This window comes from Rhinopithecus roxellana, chromosome 15 (genome assembly GCF_007565055.1).
Source record: "Rhinopithecus roxellana isolate Shanxi Qingling chromosome 15, ASM756505v1, whole genome shotgun sequence".
NCBI lineage: Eukaryota > Metazoa > Chordata > Mammalia > Primates > Cercopithecidae > Rhinopithecus > Rhinopithecus roxellana.
This window is the reverse complement of record NC_044563.1, coordinates 115,364,799-115,380,063: the sequence shown is the minus strand read 5'-3', so window position 1 is coordinate 115,380,063 and position 15,265 is coordinate 115,364,799. Positions and strand designations below refer to the sequence as shown.

The following is a 15,265-nucleotide window of genomic DNA, read 5'->3' as shown; positions in this document are numbered from 1 at the left end:
GGACTGGCCTTAAAACTGTACTTTGGCAGGTGCACATTTGCTGTTAACACTAAACTCAGTGTAATGTCTTATCTTCCCAGCAACGGTGCTCCTGAAAGGGCAAGAAGTGCACTCTGTGGGATCAGAGCTTGGTGCTGACTCATCATCTTCTATGTCCTTCCTGAGATTCCTTTGATCATTTTGTGTGTGTGTTTGTTTTTAACTTTTTATCTTGAAAAATTTCAGGTATATATAAAATTGAAGAGAACAGAATAATGAACTCCTACGTCCACATCACACACTCTCAGCGATTACCAACTCATGTCCAAGTTTATTTCATGATCCGTCTCCCCACCCTGAAACCCTGTTTCTGTAGAGTATTTCAAAGCAGATCCCAGGTACTATGGAATTTCAGTGAGAAATGCTCTGTTTTTATAACCCTTCTAAATATGTTTTTCCTTAATTGGGGATAAGGAGAAATAGGGGAAACTTAGAGTTAATTTTTTATTTTTAGAAGAAGAGTCACCAGTCTGGTACTCCAGTCTCACTGGTGACTCTTCTTCTCCCAGGATTTGTCATGTGACTTGCTGGATCATGGCGAAGCCTGGGAGTCCAGGGGAGATGCTGGGGTATGTGGGGTCTTGGACGTGGGCTCAGGGGTCTCAGGATAGCCCAGGTATTTTTATTCCATAACTTGATTCCTCTTGCCTCCTCCTTTAAATCAGGAAACAAAGGCAGAGGCATTCTGCAATTATGTGGTATATTCACTTGCATGATTTGCCTCCAGGCTTCCAGCCATCTCCATCATGTGGCACGCACTGCCGATGTTCAGGAAAGATGCACAGAGAGAGGTTTGGGTCTTACCTGCTAAGGTTGCATGAATTTAATCTTTTGGGCTTAGGGCTTTGAGATAAAACACATTTTTAAAAAATCACTCTGTCTCACCTACTCAAAAGTGGAGAGCACTGGTAGGTGCAGGCCCATGACAATCTCACTGTGAACCTCTTTTTTTTTCTTTTTGGCTTTCTTGTGAGTGCTTATTTCTATACAGGCCTTCTTGTGAGTGCTTATTTCTATACATAGTCTTGAGGTGAGGGCAAGAATGACAGAAAACTTGCACTAGGCCAGTACTGATATTTTATAAAGTTGGTACAATGTGAGGGAGTGTGGGGGAGAAACTGGTAACTGCCTTTGAATTTCTGTTCTTCCCTTTTTTAGTAACATCTCTGACTTTAGCCAGGCTTGTTGCCACCCAGCCAAAGCATGAAGTTTCCTGGTTCCCTTGCAGCAAAGTACAGTAGATTGACTTGGCTTCACTTTATGCCCCGCACCCTGCGAACCACACCCTTGCTAAGTCCTTATCGTGGGTGGATTGTACTTCTTGCCCTTGAGTTGGGGGCTTGGTAATGCATCTGTGCTTTGGCTAATAGCATGTGAACAGATGTGGTGGTGTGCCAGTTTTGAGTGTAGACCTTAAGAGTCCTCACTTATTTCTATCTGCTCTTTGGTGTCTCTTTGGGCCATGAAGAACAGATCTGGCTAGCCCATCAACCCAAGGAAGATGAAAGGCCCATGGGACAGTCACTCAACTGAAACACAGACCTGCAGTGAGAAATGGAATCAGCCCAGTCACTGTAACCTGAAGCAGAACTGCCTGTCTGAGACCAGCACAGATGAACTGAACCCTAGCCAACCTGCAGATATCTGTTTAGTGTTGTATGACATGGAAATTTTGTGGTTGTTACATAGCAACATCTAACAGATAAATATGGAGTGGCCCTGTGACTAGGTTCTGCCCAAATATATATGGAAAAAATACATGGGACTCCTAGACATGCTCTTCTTCTCTTCATTTTCTTCCATATTTTGCTGTCTGGAATGTGGCTGTAATGGATGGAGTACCAGCAGCTATCATGAACCATGAGGACAAGAACTACATTCTAGGAATGGTGGACTCTCCAACTCTAGAATTCTTTTACTGAAGAGAGTATTAAAGACCTAAGTTATTTAAGTTACTGTCACTTGGGAGTTTTCCTGTTATATGAAGCCAGATAGAATCTTTACTGATATAGGAAATAAAATAAACACTCTTGGCCTTTTATCCCACTCCCTATTCTCCCATCCCTTGTGGAGGAAGGTGTCAGCCATTGGTCCTCATTTCTCAACGGGGTCTCCTTAGCTTTCTCTTTTCATCCAGATCAGTGGGAGCAGATGGCTGTGGCAAGGTCCAGCCCGGAGGGAAGGCAGATGGCCGGTCTATTTTGGCTTTCACATAGGCTATGCTCTTCCAGCATTGTCTCTACATTAATAAAAGTGATGTTTTAGCCTCCTGCTAACTGTTATCTTATGTCTCAATTGGTTCAGAACTCAGGTAGGGAATTGGGCTCTTATGAAACTGACTTCACAGGTTTAAAGCCAAGAGAAACAGTAAAGTTCATATGGCCTCGGTTTGAGTCTCACTCAGCCACTTCCTTGGTCAATGGCTCACTTTCCACATTTGTAAGATAGGTATAATAATGCTACCTACCTAATTAAGTTGTTTTGAAGAATAAATGAGTTAATCCTTGGATAGTACTTAGAGCAGTAACCACTCATAGTTACACTTAAGAAATGTAGCCAATACCATTCTGGCCAGGGCTGGGGTGAGGCCTGTTTCTAGGGTCTCTTTGAAGATAGTGTGCCAAATGTTTAATGGTCTATTGGAATGGACATGTGATTGCTTAACATTTAATAAAGCCTAGATATGTGCATACCTTGGTTTCTGTCATCAGAAACTTGAAACTCATCCAAGATTATTGATGTTATGGATTAGAATGGTTTCATCCAAAGAATTATGAGATGCCTTTATCTATATATGTATTTTTCTGTCTATTTTCCTACAGATCTGTACCCAGCTTTGTTCTAAACATATTTGAAGCTATGAGACAAAAGGACACTAGTTAATTTAGCAAAATATGGATCCTTCTAATTTGGATGTCATTGAAGTGGATTGTGGTAATTAGAGAATGAAGTTTTCATAGAGAGTTTATATATCCATATGGAAACAGAGGTTCACACATAAATACATTCATTCAGCCTCTTTTTATAAGTGCACGTGCATTTCAGGAAATGAAAACATCCACACAAGTCAGGCTTGCACAGTTGCAGAGAGTACTGGGGCTGTTAGGTTTGTGAAGGAAACTTGGGTGCATGTGCACTTTCCTCAACTCTGGCAGCAGATTGGCACTTGTGTTAATTTCCTACTGCTGCCATGACAAAGCACTACAAACTGAAAAATGTAAGACAGCAGAAATTTAATCTCTCACAGTTCTGGAGATTAGGAATCTGAAATCGAGGGTTGGCAGGACAAGTCTTTAGGGGATAATCCTTCCTTGCCTCTTCCAGCCTCTGGAAGGCACCCCTTGGCTTGTAGCTTGTCTTCATTTTCTGCTGCTCTTTTTTGTTTCTTTTGAGATGGAGTCTCACTCTGTTGCCCAGGCTAGAGTGCAGTGGCATGATCTTGGCTCACTGCAACCTCCACCTCCTGGGTTCAAGCAATTCTCCTACCTTAGTCTCCCGAGTAGCTGGGACCACAGGTGCATGCCGCCATGCCCGGCTAATTTTTTGTATTTTAGTAGAGATGGGGTTTCCCCGTGTTGCCCAGGCTGGTCGCGAACTCCTGAGCTCAGGCAATCCGCCTGCCTCAGCCTCCCAAAGTGCTGGGATTACAGGCATGAGCCACAGCGCCTGGCCTTCTGTTGCTTATAACAGAATACCTGAAACTGTAATTTCTAAAGAAAAAAAAATCTATTTCTTACAGTGATGGAGATTGAAAGGTCCCAGGTCGAGGGTCTGCATCTGGTGAAAACCTTCTTGCTAGTGGGGACTCTGTAGAATATAGTGGCACAGGGTGTCATGGTGACGGGGGCTGAGCATGCTAACATGTTCACTCAGGTCTTTCTTCCTCTTCTTATAAAGCCACCAGTTCCCCTCCCATGATAATCCACTGATCCATTAACCCATTAATTTCTGCCCTCATGAGCTGATCACCTCTTAGAGGCTTTCAATATTGCCACATGGGGGTTAAACTTCAACATAATTTTTGGAGGGGACAAATAGTCAAACCATAGCACAGCTACTAAGACACTTGAATATCTGCATCCATAGTCATATGGCATTCTGTCTTCCCATGGTATTTTTCTCTTCTTATAAGGATATCAGTCATACTGCATTAGGGCCGATACTAACGACCTCATCTTAAGTTATTACATCTGCAAAAACCCAATTTCTAAATAAGCTCACATTCACATGTACCAGGGGTTAGAATTTCAACTGATTTTTTAGGGTAGAGGGAAGGTATAGAATCCAATCTGTAACAGTGCTACTTTCTCATTGTCTTTTGTTTTATAAGGAAACTTGTTATGTGTCCACAATGTGAAGATAGTTGAAAGGCTGTTTGGACAAAGAAGAGTGGCTTCGGGAGGGGAATTCGTAAGGCAGTAAATACAATAGAGGGTTTCTCATGCTTGGAACTGCTTTTAGCTTGCACGTTTAGTTTGGATACTAAAAAGGAGTCCTTCTTACTCTTCCTCTATGGGATCTGCTGCCCCACATAGTCAGCCGGGAGCAACTCTAGGGGAGAGAGAGAGAAGGCTTTCTGACTGTTGCCATGCTGACAGCCAATGAGAAGAGTTCATTCTCCATGCCTCTTCCTGGCAGAACATGCATTGATTCATTCATTCAACAACACTTAATGAGCTCCTAAAATGTGCTAGGCACTGTTCTAGGTGGGAAGATATATTGGTGAACAAGAAAGACAAAATTCCTATTCTTGTGGAGCTTGCGTTATATTGGGGAAGACAGAGAACAAATAAGTAAACATATAAATCATATTATTTTAGACAATAACAAGCACTCTAACAAATAAAGCAGGGTAAGGAGGCAGAGGATGCTGGGAGTAAAGTGAGAAGCTTCATTAGGCAAGGTCTCCTCAAAGAGCTGACATGTGAGACGAGATTTGAGTCAGTTGTAAGTGAACCTTCCAGGTAGAGGGGACAGCAAGTGCAAAGATCATAAGGATGGTATGAATTTGGAATGTTTAAGGAAGAAGAAAGCCCACCTGGAGTGAGTGAGGGGGAGAATATGGAGAGACAGACCTGGGAAGAGAAGCAGGTGTGATGTAAGATGTTTGGATTTTTCTAAAATATGACGGAAGACTCCAGGAGGAGTTTTGAGCAAGGGAGTGTGATCTGATACATGTTACAAAACACAGACTATGACTGCTGAAGGCAGAGGTGACTGAATTATACGGGGCAAGAATGGAGGCAGACAGAAGCATTGAGAGAGTCTATAGCTGTAGCCTGTGGGAGAGCTAATGATGGGTTGGAGGAAGGTGGGAGAAGGAGACCCGGTGAGAAGGGAAATTTGACTTGGGATTTTTAAGGTATACTGACAGGGCTTGATGGCTTGTGTGTGGGGGCATAGGGCAAGCAAGTCAAGGATGACCCTGAGTTATGTAGTTAGAGCACTTGGTGAAGGTTCATGCCATGTCCTTAGAAGTCAGCAGTGAGAAATTTAAGAGAAGGGAAAAGTCAAAAGTCCTCATTTGGCCATATTACAATTTTTTGTCATGATCATTAAAATATTTTTAAAAACAGCTTTATTATGATTCACATACCATACAATCCACCCACTTAAAGTACACAATTCAATGGTTTTTACTATATTGTGAATATCTGTGAGAGTTTTACATCCATCACCACAAATTTAGAGCCTTTTCATTACCTCAAAAATAGCCCCTACACTTTTTAGCCATTACCCTCTAATCCTACCTCCCTAACCCCAAGTCCTAGACAACCACTAATCAGATGTTTTGTCTCTATAGATTTGCCTATTCCTGACTTTTCATAAAAATGAAATTGTATAATATATGGTCCTTTGTGACAGGCTTTTTTCACTTAGTATGACGTTTTCAAGGTCTGTCAATGTTGTAGTATGTGTCAATGCTTCATGTCTTTTTATTGCTGAATAATATTCCATTATATAGGCATACCACATTTTATTTATCCACTTATTTGTCAATGGACATTTAGGTTGTTTCTACTTTTTGGCTATTTTGAATAATGCTCTAGACATTTATGTATAAGTTAGTACATGGACATATGTTTTCACTTACCTTGTGTGGATATTCGGGAGTTGCTATACAGCAACTCTATATTTAACTGTTTAAAGAACACTTTACATTCTAACTAGCAGTATATGAGAGTTCCCATTTCTCCACATCTTCATCAACATTTATTATCTATTTTATTCTAGCCATACTAGTGGGTGTGAAGTGATATCTCACTGTAGTTTTGACTTGCATTTCCCAGATGGCTAATGATGTTGAACATCTTCTCATGTGTTTATTGGCCACTTGTATTTATACTTTGGAGTAATATCTATTTAGATCCTTTGCCCATTTGCAAATTGGACCTTTTATTGTCTTGAATTATTTAGTTGTGATAGTTTTTTAGTAGATACAAGTTCCAAGCAGATATGTCTTGCAAAGATACTTTTTCATTCATCGGTTTTTACTTCATTGATGGTGTGCTTTGAAGTGCAAATGTTTCTAATTTTGCTGATGTGGCCATATTATATTCAAGATATCTAACAGGTAGTTAGATATGTAGGCCTGGGGTTCAAAACAGAGGCTGGGGATAGAGATGCATCCCTGTATAGATATTATTAAATCCATGAGGTGGGATGAGCTTAATAGGGAGGGAGTGTGGCTGGAAGGGAAGGGTTGAGGAGTGAGTCTTGGGGCTCTCTAATATTTAGAGGTCAGGAAGAAGAGGCAGAGGGATAATCAAAGACAACTACTGGCTCCTGAAGAACCCACGAAGGTAGGCCATCCTGAAGGGGAGGGTGGACTTGGGATCTGGCATCGGGTAAGATGTTTCAGTGTGGCTTCCACTGAGCACAGGTCTCACTGTAACATTCTGCCATCAAGTACATACATAGCCATGTGTCCCTTCATTGTCACTACAGAAACTTGCTAGGCCCATTCTATGACGGTCACCTTAGCTTAACGGGCCTACACACTCAAAAGCCCCACTCAAGGACTGCACTTATAGGAGGAGATTGCAGTACTTAGTTATCTAGAAAAGATTTATGACCTTGTTGAGATTAACTCTTGTTACTGTTAATGGATGTTATGTTGCAAAGCTATGACAGAACATACGTCTTGCTTTATTTTTTAATGGAACAAGCTAAAAGTCCCATCCCACAGGACCGGCTAATTACACAGAGACTTTAAAGATAGAGAGCTCTGAAGATCTTACCCAGACCACCTTTTCCCCTTGCTGGGGTCACTGTACTTTTAAGGATTCTAGGCTTTCTGAAATCAATAAAAGGGCCTTGGAAACAACAGTACAAAGCAACTCAAGGCTGTTCCTGCTGAGGTGTACTTAAAAGACTGCAGAGGAGAGACAGGAAATGGCTCTTACAATACAACATGGTGTATGGTGTCCTTGTCCACAAGGCCCAACAAGACTTGGGAAATCCTATTCTCTTCAAGATGTGCGATTTTAACGTTAGCTTTAAATGCAACACGCTCCAGGTGGAAGGAAAAACACGTGGACTCTGTTAGTGAAAATACAGAGTCAAGGCAGACAGATTTCCTTTGGGCCTTAGCTGAATCTAAGTTGGAGTCAGCTGATATCAGTTTACCTCTTAATCATTCAGCTCAACTTCTGGATTGCACAGCAGACTTCTTGAGCTGGAATTTACCTACTTGTTCACTTTCTTTTTCATCTGCCAAAGGACCACAACAAAAAGGGCCAAGTGGGACAATGGCTTGCACACAGAAATATCCAGAAAAATAAGGCAGAGACCAGAAGAGCACGCTAGTAAAGACTTGTCTTTTAATAAGCTGCACTAATTTGGTGAACTTCACTGGGGCTCCTGGGGTCAAAGTTGTGTAGGGGTTAAGGATATAGGTAGTGAAAGTGGTTGCAAGAAGTGAGAAGGGCACGTTCTTATCAGTGAAGAGGATTCTGAAACGTTGGAATTGGTTTCCAGGAAATGAGGGAGGGCTGTTCTGAGGTTTCCTTGGACTCCTCTGGAATCCGTTGTGAATATCAAAGGGGTACTGGTGGTGAGGGGTAGTAGTGGTTGGGGCGCGGTGGGACGGTTCAGAAAGAGTGGGAAGACTGAACAAGCTGGGTAACTTGAAATTATGTGGGGTTCATTTGGTGTAAATCAGAGGCTGTCATTTCAGATTTCATGACTCTACATGTCCAGTTGTAAATAACATTCCTAGGTGTTAGTGGGACAAATACGAAGTGGGACAGCAGTCTCAAATTTGGGAGATCTTCATAGGGAAGGTCGTCAGGTCCTGAAAGTGTCGCCAGGTCCTGAAAGGGTCGCATAGAGGGGAGACAGCCCATTCTCTTCTTGCCAAGTAGAAAACAAAGCCCAGCTTTTCTCTCCAGAGAATGTTGTGGTGGTGGGGGAGGGAAAAGAAGGTGGAGGTCCCGGAGAAATTGCAAATGGGGCCAAAATGTGACTATGAAAGAAGAGTGGGCTTTTGATAATACCATTAAGAAAATCACGCAAGAAAAAAAAAAGATGGTTAGGTATTACCCCTATGTGGCAGCATCTGCCCTGCAGAACGAGAAGGTTTGCAAAGAGACTTCCCAAACCCCAGCCACAGCTCGCTCTGCCTCGAGGACCCCTTTTCTGCACCCCCACCTCAGCGGCCTCTTCCTGCACCCACAAAGAGAGTACTCAGTCATAGGGGTTCACCAGGAGAGAGGAGACAGAAGGTACAGGCGGTGAGCGGGAAGTCAGCCATCACCCCCCTCAGGTCTCTCCCCACCCAGTTGATAGAGCGAATCCCGAGTAATTGTTTTCCGAGGGGGTCCGTGCGCGCTCGGTGGCGCCGCCTAGGTCTGGGTTCCCTGGAGGAAAAATACCCACCCGCTAGGACACAGCGGGTTTTCGACTCGGCGGGGATGAACTGTGGCAACTTCTGCAGCCCCCACCGCGGTGCGGAAGCAGAGACGGCAACGTTGGCGACGGCGGCTCAGTGGGGCTGGAGCGCGTGAAGGCGTGGGGGCGCCGTGCGCCTCCCGCTTTCTGGTTTCGGCCGCGGGTCCCGGGACTCCGACTTCGGTGCTCCTGGTGGTAGCGGCTGCGGCGCCTGCAGTCCAGATCCTCGCAGTTCCGGGGGCGAAGGAGGCGAACGGAATCATTCCCCAGTGGGGAGCGCAACAAGCCACAGTAGCCAAGACCTTCGCTCCTGCCCCGGCTCCCAAGCGAACGCAGCCGCAGCGGGGGCCGGGCCCCGAGCCCCACGCCGCCGCTGCCCGTGGTGGGGGGCGGGCTGGGGGCGGGGCGGCCGGGGCTGCCTTCTCGGGCGCATCCCCGAGCGCAGCGCCGGCGCTGCCGAGCCACCTCCCCCGCCGCCCGCTAGCAAGTTTGGCGGCTCCAAGCCAGGCGCGCCTCAGGATCCAGGCTCATTTGTTTCCACCTAGCTTCGGTGCGCCCTGCTAGGCGGGGACCCTCGGGAGCGATGCCGATGGATGTGATTTTAGTTGTGTGGTTCTGTGTGTGCACCGCCAGGACAGGTAAGCATGACTGTGGCGGTTAGAAGGATCTGGGAAATGGGGGTGCCCACAGCCCACGGTGGCGTGGGGAGACCTGGAGCCGAGCTCTGCGCTGGTCTGGGGGAACGGCGGTAGTGTGTATCGGTTCCTGGGATCTCTTTGCCCTGCTGGGAGTGACAGGATGAGAAGAGGGACTCACGGGCTTGAAGATGTCCCCGCTGAGTGCCTATTCTCAGGGGACCCGGCCTCTGGGGCGCAGGAGTGAGGGGCGCGGCCGAGCGGACGCACCCTCTTGCTACTAGTAACCAGCTTTCTGTGCCAGGGAGTCGAAACCCGCAGCAGGGCGGGCCCGCGTGCCGCGTATTCCCGAACTTGAAAGGTGCTGTGGAAACCGCTCTTGCCGACCCCCGCCAGGCTGGGAAGGGGTAGCTGCGGGAGTCGCACCCGCAGAGGGAGCGCTTCCGGCTGGCGGGTGCGGCCGGGGCCCGGGAGGGCGCGGTGCGGCGAGGGGAGAGAACTGCGGGAGAACCCTGGGATCCCGTGATCTTCCTCCTGTCCCTTTCTGACTACCCAGGAGAACTCCAGGAGTATTCTCCTTCGCCCCCCTTTGCTCCCAAGGGTCGGGCGAACAATTATCTGAGGGAAATAGACCTGTGGAGACAATCTGGGGAAATTTTCTCAAGCTCAAACCAGTTTCCTCTTGCCATAATCGCAGGGTTCGGGGTGGGGAGGGGGCGCAAGGATGATGCATGATTGTCTGAAGTCCCCACTTGGTTCTGCCTCCGGAGACGCAGTTGTGAGGACTCGCAGCGCATCTTCTTCTTTCTGCTTCCACTGGCTCCCTTGCCCAAAAGTCCCCTTGGGTTCGGAGACTGGCTTGCAGCCGCCTTCTTCAAAGGGCTAGTAGTAGATGCGAGGAGACTGGGGTGAGGTGAGGTGGGGTGAGATGTGGCAGGAAATTGGCAAAAATAGGGCCTGTCAACTGGGGGGAGTGTCGGAGGTTTAGCAATCCTACCCAGCCATCCCTCCGTACGCGCTGCCGACTTTGCACCCTAGAATCTGTGTGGTCATTCCCTCTCCCTTTATTCTCCCCGCTTTACCACCTTATTTCCTTCTCTATAGGCGTGGCCTTCTCTCTAGGCCAAAGAGCAAGTTCACCTGGAGAGGGCTGAGGGGGCGTCTGCCTTTGGTTGGCTCAAAAGTTCCTTCCGCTTGCGCCCAGGCGCCCCTCTTTGGCAATTAGCCCGCTAGAAGATCTAGCGTCTAGGAGCTTTCAGAGGGCCCTTCCCACTTCCCCAGGACTGAGCAGGCAGCGGCTTTCGTCTGGTTAAGAATGTTGAGTATAGATTTCTCCAGGGACAAAAGAAACCTCCCATTACGTTTCTTACCTCTATCCGAGCTTCCCAGGCTGCGGAGACGCCAAGACTCAGTCTAGCTTAGAATAGTTACTTCTTGAGTTCAGGCCCATCAGAATGAGTTAGTCTTTTGAAACCGGAAAACGCTGAAGGAGTGCGCACACTCCAGGAAGATCAGGACTCCAGGCAAGACTCGTGCAGAGCGTGGGCTACCTGCTCTGAGCGCGAGAGTCTGGTGCTGGTGGACATCTTGCAGAGGAACCGCAGACAGGGAGAAGCTAGATAGGGAGGGGGCAACCCGTTAGTTCACATCCCTAAGTGCATATCACTACGGAATTTGCCTTTGTTCTCATTATTCCTTTGAAAAGTCGCCAAAGTACCCTTATCACGGAATGGAAGGTGTTTCAGGGTTCATTGCTTGTGGAGGGGATCTTTAAGAGCAGGTATTTTCCCTCTTTCCACTTCCAATCCCCTTTAAATCTTGTAAAAATTTGGTTGTAGGGGAAAATTCATTCATGTATTTATTCATTCAACAGACGATGTCTTGCTGGGTGCCAGGATTTCTTATGCAAAGAGGAAATGACTTAGTCCTTGACTTCTAGGAACTTACAGCTTAGCTGGGAATCTAGATAGAAACTGGCAGGCATTTTAATTTTACAGATTGATAGGGGATGGTGAAGAGGTAGGAGTATAAGTTTGTATTAAGGAAATATGGAGGAGGGACAGTTTGAATTAATTTAGGGAGGAGTGGTGGTCAGGGATTTGAGAGTTGTGCCTTCAAGGCTTTGTAGGGAGTTTTCCAGGTGGACAAAGTGGTAAGGCATTCTTGGCAGAGGGAACAGATTGAGCAAAGGCAGGGAAGCATGGAAGCTTCTGACCCATTGGTTGCGACTGTTGCCTAGGGAGCTTGGATTTTCAATGCCCCTTGGCACTATTTGAACACTAGAGGTCACATATTTCTTCTACACACATTATCAGAAGAATCAGAGAGACGGGGGGAATTACCTCTCAATTTGTACACTTAAAATATCTTGTAGTTTGAGAGGGTATAAGCAGTAGCTTTCTGGGGGCAGCCGTCTGATTTTGTGCAGGAATCACCATTTCCACACCATCCATCTACCTCTTAGGTAACAAAGGCTGGCTTGTGATTAGTTTATCAGCATCCAAACAGCTGCATGGAAAGTTTCTTTGTCAAGTGGGACAATTGTTGTCTGGGCTGTTAACAGTCCTAGATGAAATAAACATGTGGTTCACTTAGTGAGCTGCTCAGATATCACCGCCTTTTAAAGGAACTGAGTAGATGATTATCAGGCACATTTTAATTAAAGCAAGACTGCAGTGCAGACGCAGTTGCATATGAAAAGATCTAATGATAGATGTCATGAGGAGCTGCTTAAATCTGCCTTGTTCAGAGAACTTGTTTTAGAGTGCAAAGTGGAGTCAAGACCGGAGGTGCCATTCTCCAGTTCTTGTTATTTCTGGTTGAGAAATAATTCAGAGATTTTCAGGTACATCACTAATAATGAAAATTTAGAAGGCTACAATAATAGCAGTAATAACACACTATCTCTATGAGTTTTCGCCAATGCTTTGGCAGTGTGAATAATTGAAAACTGATAATTATTCTCACATTGATTTCCAGTTTGTTTTGGTCACCAGGGTAGAGGATGAAGGGAGTACCTACACCTTCAAAGCCCCTACTGACTAAGTGAATGTCTTTTGCTGCCACCTACTGGAAAGGAGAGTTTTTTTTTTTTTTTTTTTTTTTTTTTTTTTTTCCTTTTGAGTTGGAGTTTCACTCTAGTTGCCCAGGCTGGAGTGCAACGATGTGATCTTGGCTCACCGCAACCTCTGCCTCCTGGGTTCAAGTGATTCTCCTGCCTCAGCCCCCCAAGTAGCTGGGATTACAGGCATGCACCACCACGTCTGGCTAATTTTGTATTTTTAGTAGAGACGGGGTTTCTTTATGTTGGTCAGGCTGGTCTCGAACTCCTGACCTCAGGTGATCTGCCTGCCTCAGGCTCCCAAAGTGCTGAGATTACAGGTGTGAGGCACTGCACCCGGCTGAGAGATTTTCTTTTGGAAGGAACTCTCAGGTGGATCATTAATTATGAATTGAATAATGGAACTGTGAACATGAGCCCCAGCCTCCAAGGATCAGGGAAAATATTGGCTAGCTTGGAACAGGCATAGAGCATATTCTTCAAGAAAATTGCTTTTGGGGTATTAAGGACCTTTGTAGGTGCCCAGGGGTCCAAACCTGATTAAGTGGTTGTGAAATTCTGTGGTTAAATGAGCTCCTGGAGCATCATTCTAGCATTATTTTAGTCTGCATGGTCCAGAGGAAAACAACTTCCACCATGGACAATGAGCAGGAATAAATTTAAAGTCAGCCAGATCCAGGAGGATTTGCTGGAAAGCCTATGTCTGGGACCCCAAAGGTGAACTGAGTGGGCTGTGGGCCCGAGCGTTCCCTGGGTGGGGGTGAGGAGCAGCCAATAGCAGCAGCAGCAGCAGCAGGAGGAGGAGGAGCAGGTATCTTTGCTAGGGTGGAGGTTCTGAATTCTAGAGTCAGGCCTCAAGTGCCTCTGTGACATTGACGTGCTGCCTTCCACGTTTTTAAAATATTTCTTCCCCAGGAGCTTTTTATCTTGCTTAATTGTAATTCAATTTCAGCCATTTGTAGAGCCGTTATGTCCAAAGTAGAAAACTTTAATAGAGTTTCCTAGGAAAGGGCAGGAGCTCCATGCTTGGACAAGAAGCAGAAACATTAAAAAATTTTTTTTTATGAGACCACACGCACACTACATAAGGTTCAAGAGAGCCCATGTAAATGCTGCCTTATTAATAGCTTTTCTCATTCCCTAGGCAGTATGCAAAGTGCTATCCTTTACACATCCTGCTATGGGCACGAGGCATTTTCATCCTGGTGGGGACTAATTAAAGGGAGAGAAGAAAACTGTATCCAGAAGCCTAATTGATTTCTCTTTTTTGACTCTGTTTTTATGAGGTGTTTTCTTTATTTTATTTTATTTTTAATTTTTTTATTATGAGGTGTTTTCATAATAAAAGCAATACATTTATCTTAAAGCCAGAGAAGCTCCTTCACTTTTGAGTTGTGGGCAGGGAGTTGGGGAGCGAATATAGATTTCATATATGGATTTTACAAGCAAACCCAGGGTGAGAGGCCCTTCTAGGTCAATTGGGTATGGAGAGGGGCTGGGAGGAAAGGGGCCATCTGCACCTTTTGTGTGATTCCAGTGGAGTTGAAGACCAGGGAGCTGGAGTGGTCTGGAGAATTGGTCTTATTAAAGACAGATGAAACAACCCCCAGCTGGGCACCACTTATGTGCCAGATTGAGCTGCTGAAGTGTGAATGTAGTTTCCCCTGAGACCTCATGAGTCTGGTGTAACAGGTACCAGTATCTTTTTACACATGGTAACCCAAAACATGAAATTTCCTATAGCAGAAGATATGAAGCCACCCGTGTTATCGCTGATATGGAGTACTAGAGTTCTGAAGTCTCTGCTTCAGCAATTCCTTCAGGGAGGCAGGTATTAACATTTCTATTTTATGGATGAGGAAACTAAGGCCTGATCAATGAATGCTTTTTTTAAGGGCACAGAGTTAGTAGAGGGACGAGACTGGACTGAAACTGGCTCTCAGTTTGGTGTTGGTTCCACAATACTTTCTGGATTGAGGGCACTGTGTTCTTATTTGGGGGTGGGGATTCAAGGACACCATTGGGGTGTTCTGCTAGTTCTACAGAGTTTGTTTGGGTGATTTGAAGCCTTGCCCAATTAATTGCAGGGCTCTTAGTCTGGAAGATTTGAGCATCTTAAGGATGCCACCGTAGAAGGATTTTTGTCCCTGTATCGGTCAATATTGCCATAATAATTTTGTATAACAAATAACCCAAAACTCAGTAGCTTGAAGCAAACCATTGATTTTGGTTCACATATCTGTAAATTGCGTTTGGTGTTGGCTTATCTAGGCTGCATTTGGCTGGTCTTGGTTTCAAACTCAGGTAGGCTGCTTGCTCCACACTTCTAGGTCTCCTTGGACCAGTGGGCCAGCAGGGACATGTTCTTATCATGATGAGGAAGTAGATGAGAACAAACCCCACTGCGCAAGCATATTCAAACCTCTGCCTGCATAATGTTACTGACATCCCAATGGCCAAAACAAGTTATGTGGCTGGCCTCAAAGTCAAGAGATGGTGAGGTTTACTCCCATTCTAGTGGAAGGAACTGCAAAGCCACACAGTAAAGGCTGTGGGTATGAGATGGGTAAAGATTTGAGGCCAATATTCAGTCAGCCACTGTCCTTTTAGAAAGTTTCCCTGGCTTGCATGTCATCCG

At 45.6% G+C, this 15,265-nt stretch overlaps 1 protein-coding gene across 1 annotated transcript in view; it reads left to right on the top strand.

Annotated features, from left to right (window-relative positions):
• Window positions 1–9,514: 9,514 nt before the first annotated feature.
• The window catches only part of NELL1 (neural EGFL like 1), a 949,982-nt gene continuing 944,231 nt past the window's right edge, over window positions 9,515–15,265 (top strand). The window contains 2 exon segments of the mRNA XM_030918045.1: window positions 9,515–9,569; window positions 14,371–14,454. Coding sequence (XP_030773905.1) covers window positions 9,515–9,569; window positions 14,371–14,454 — 139 coding nt within the window.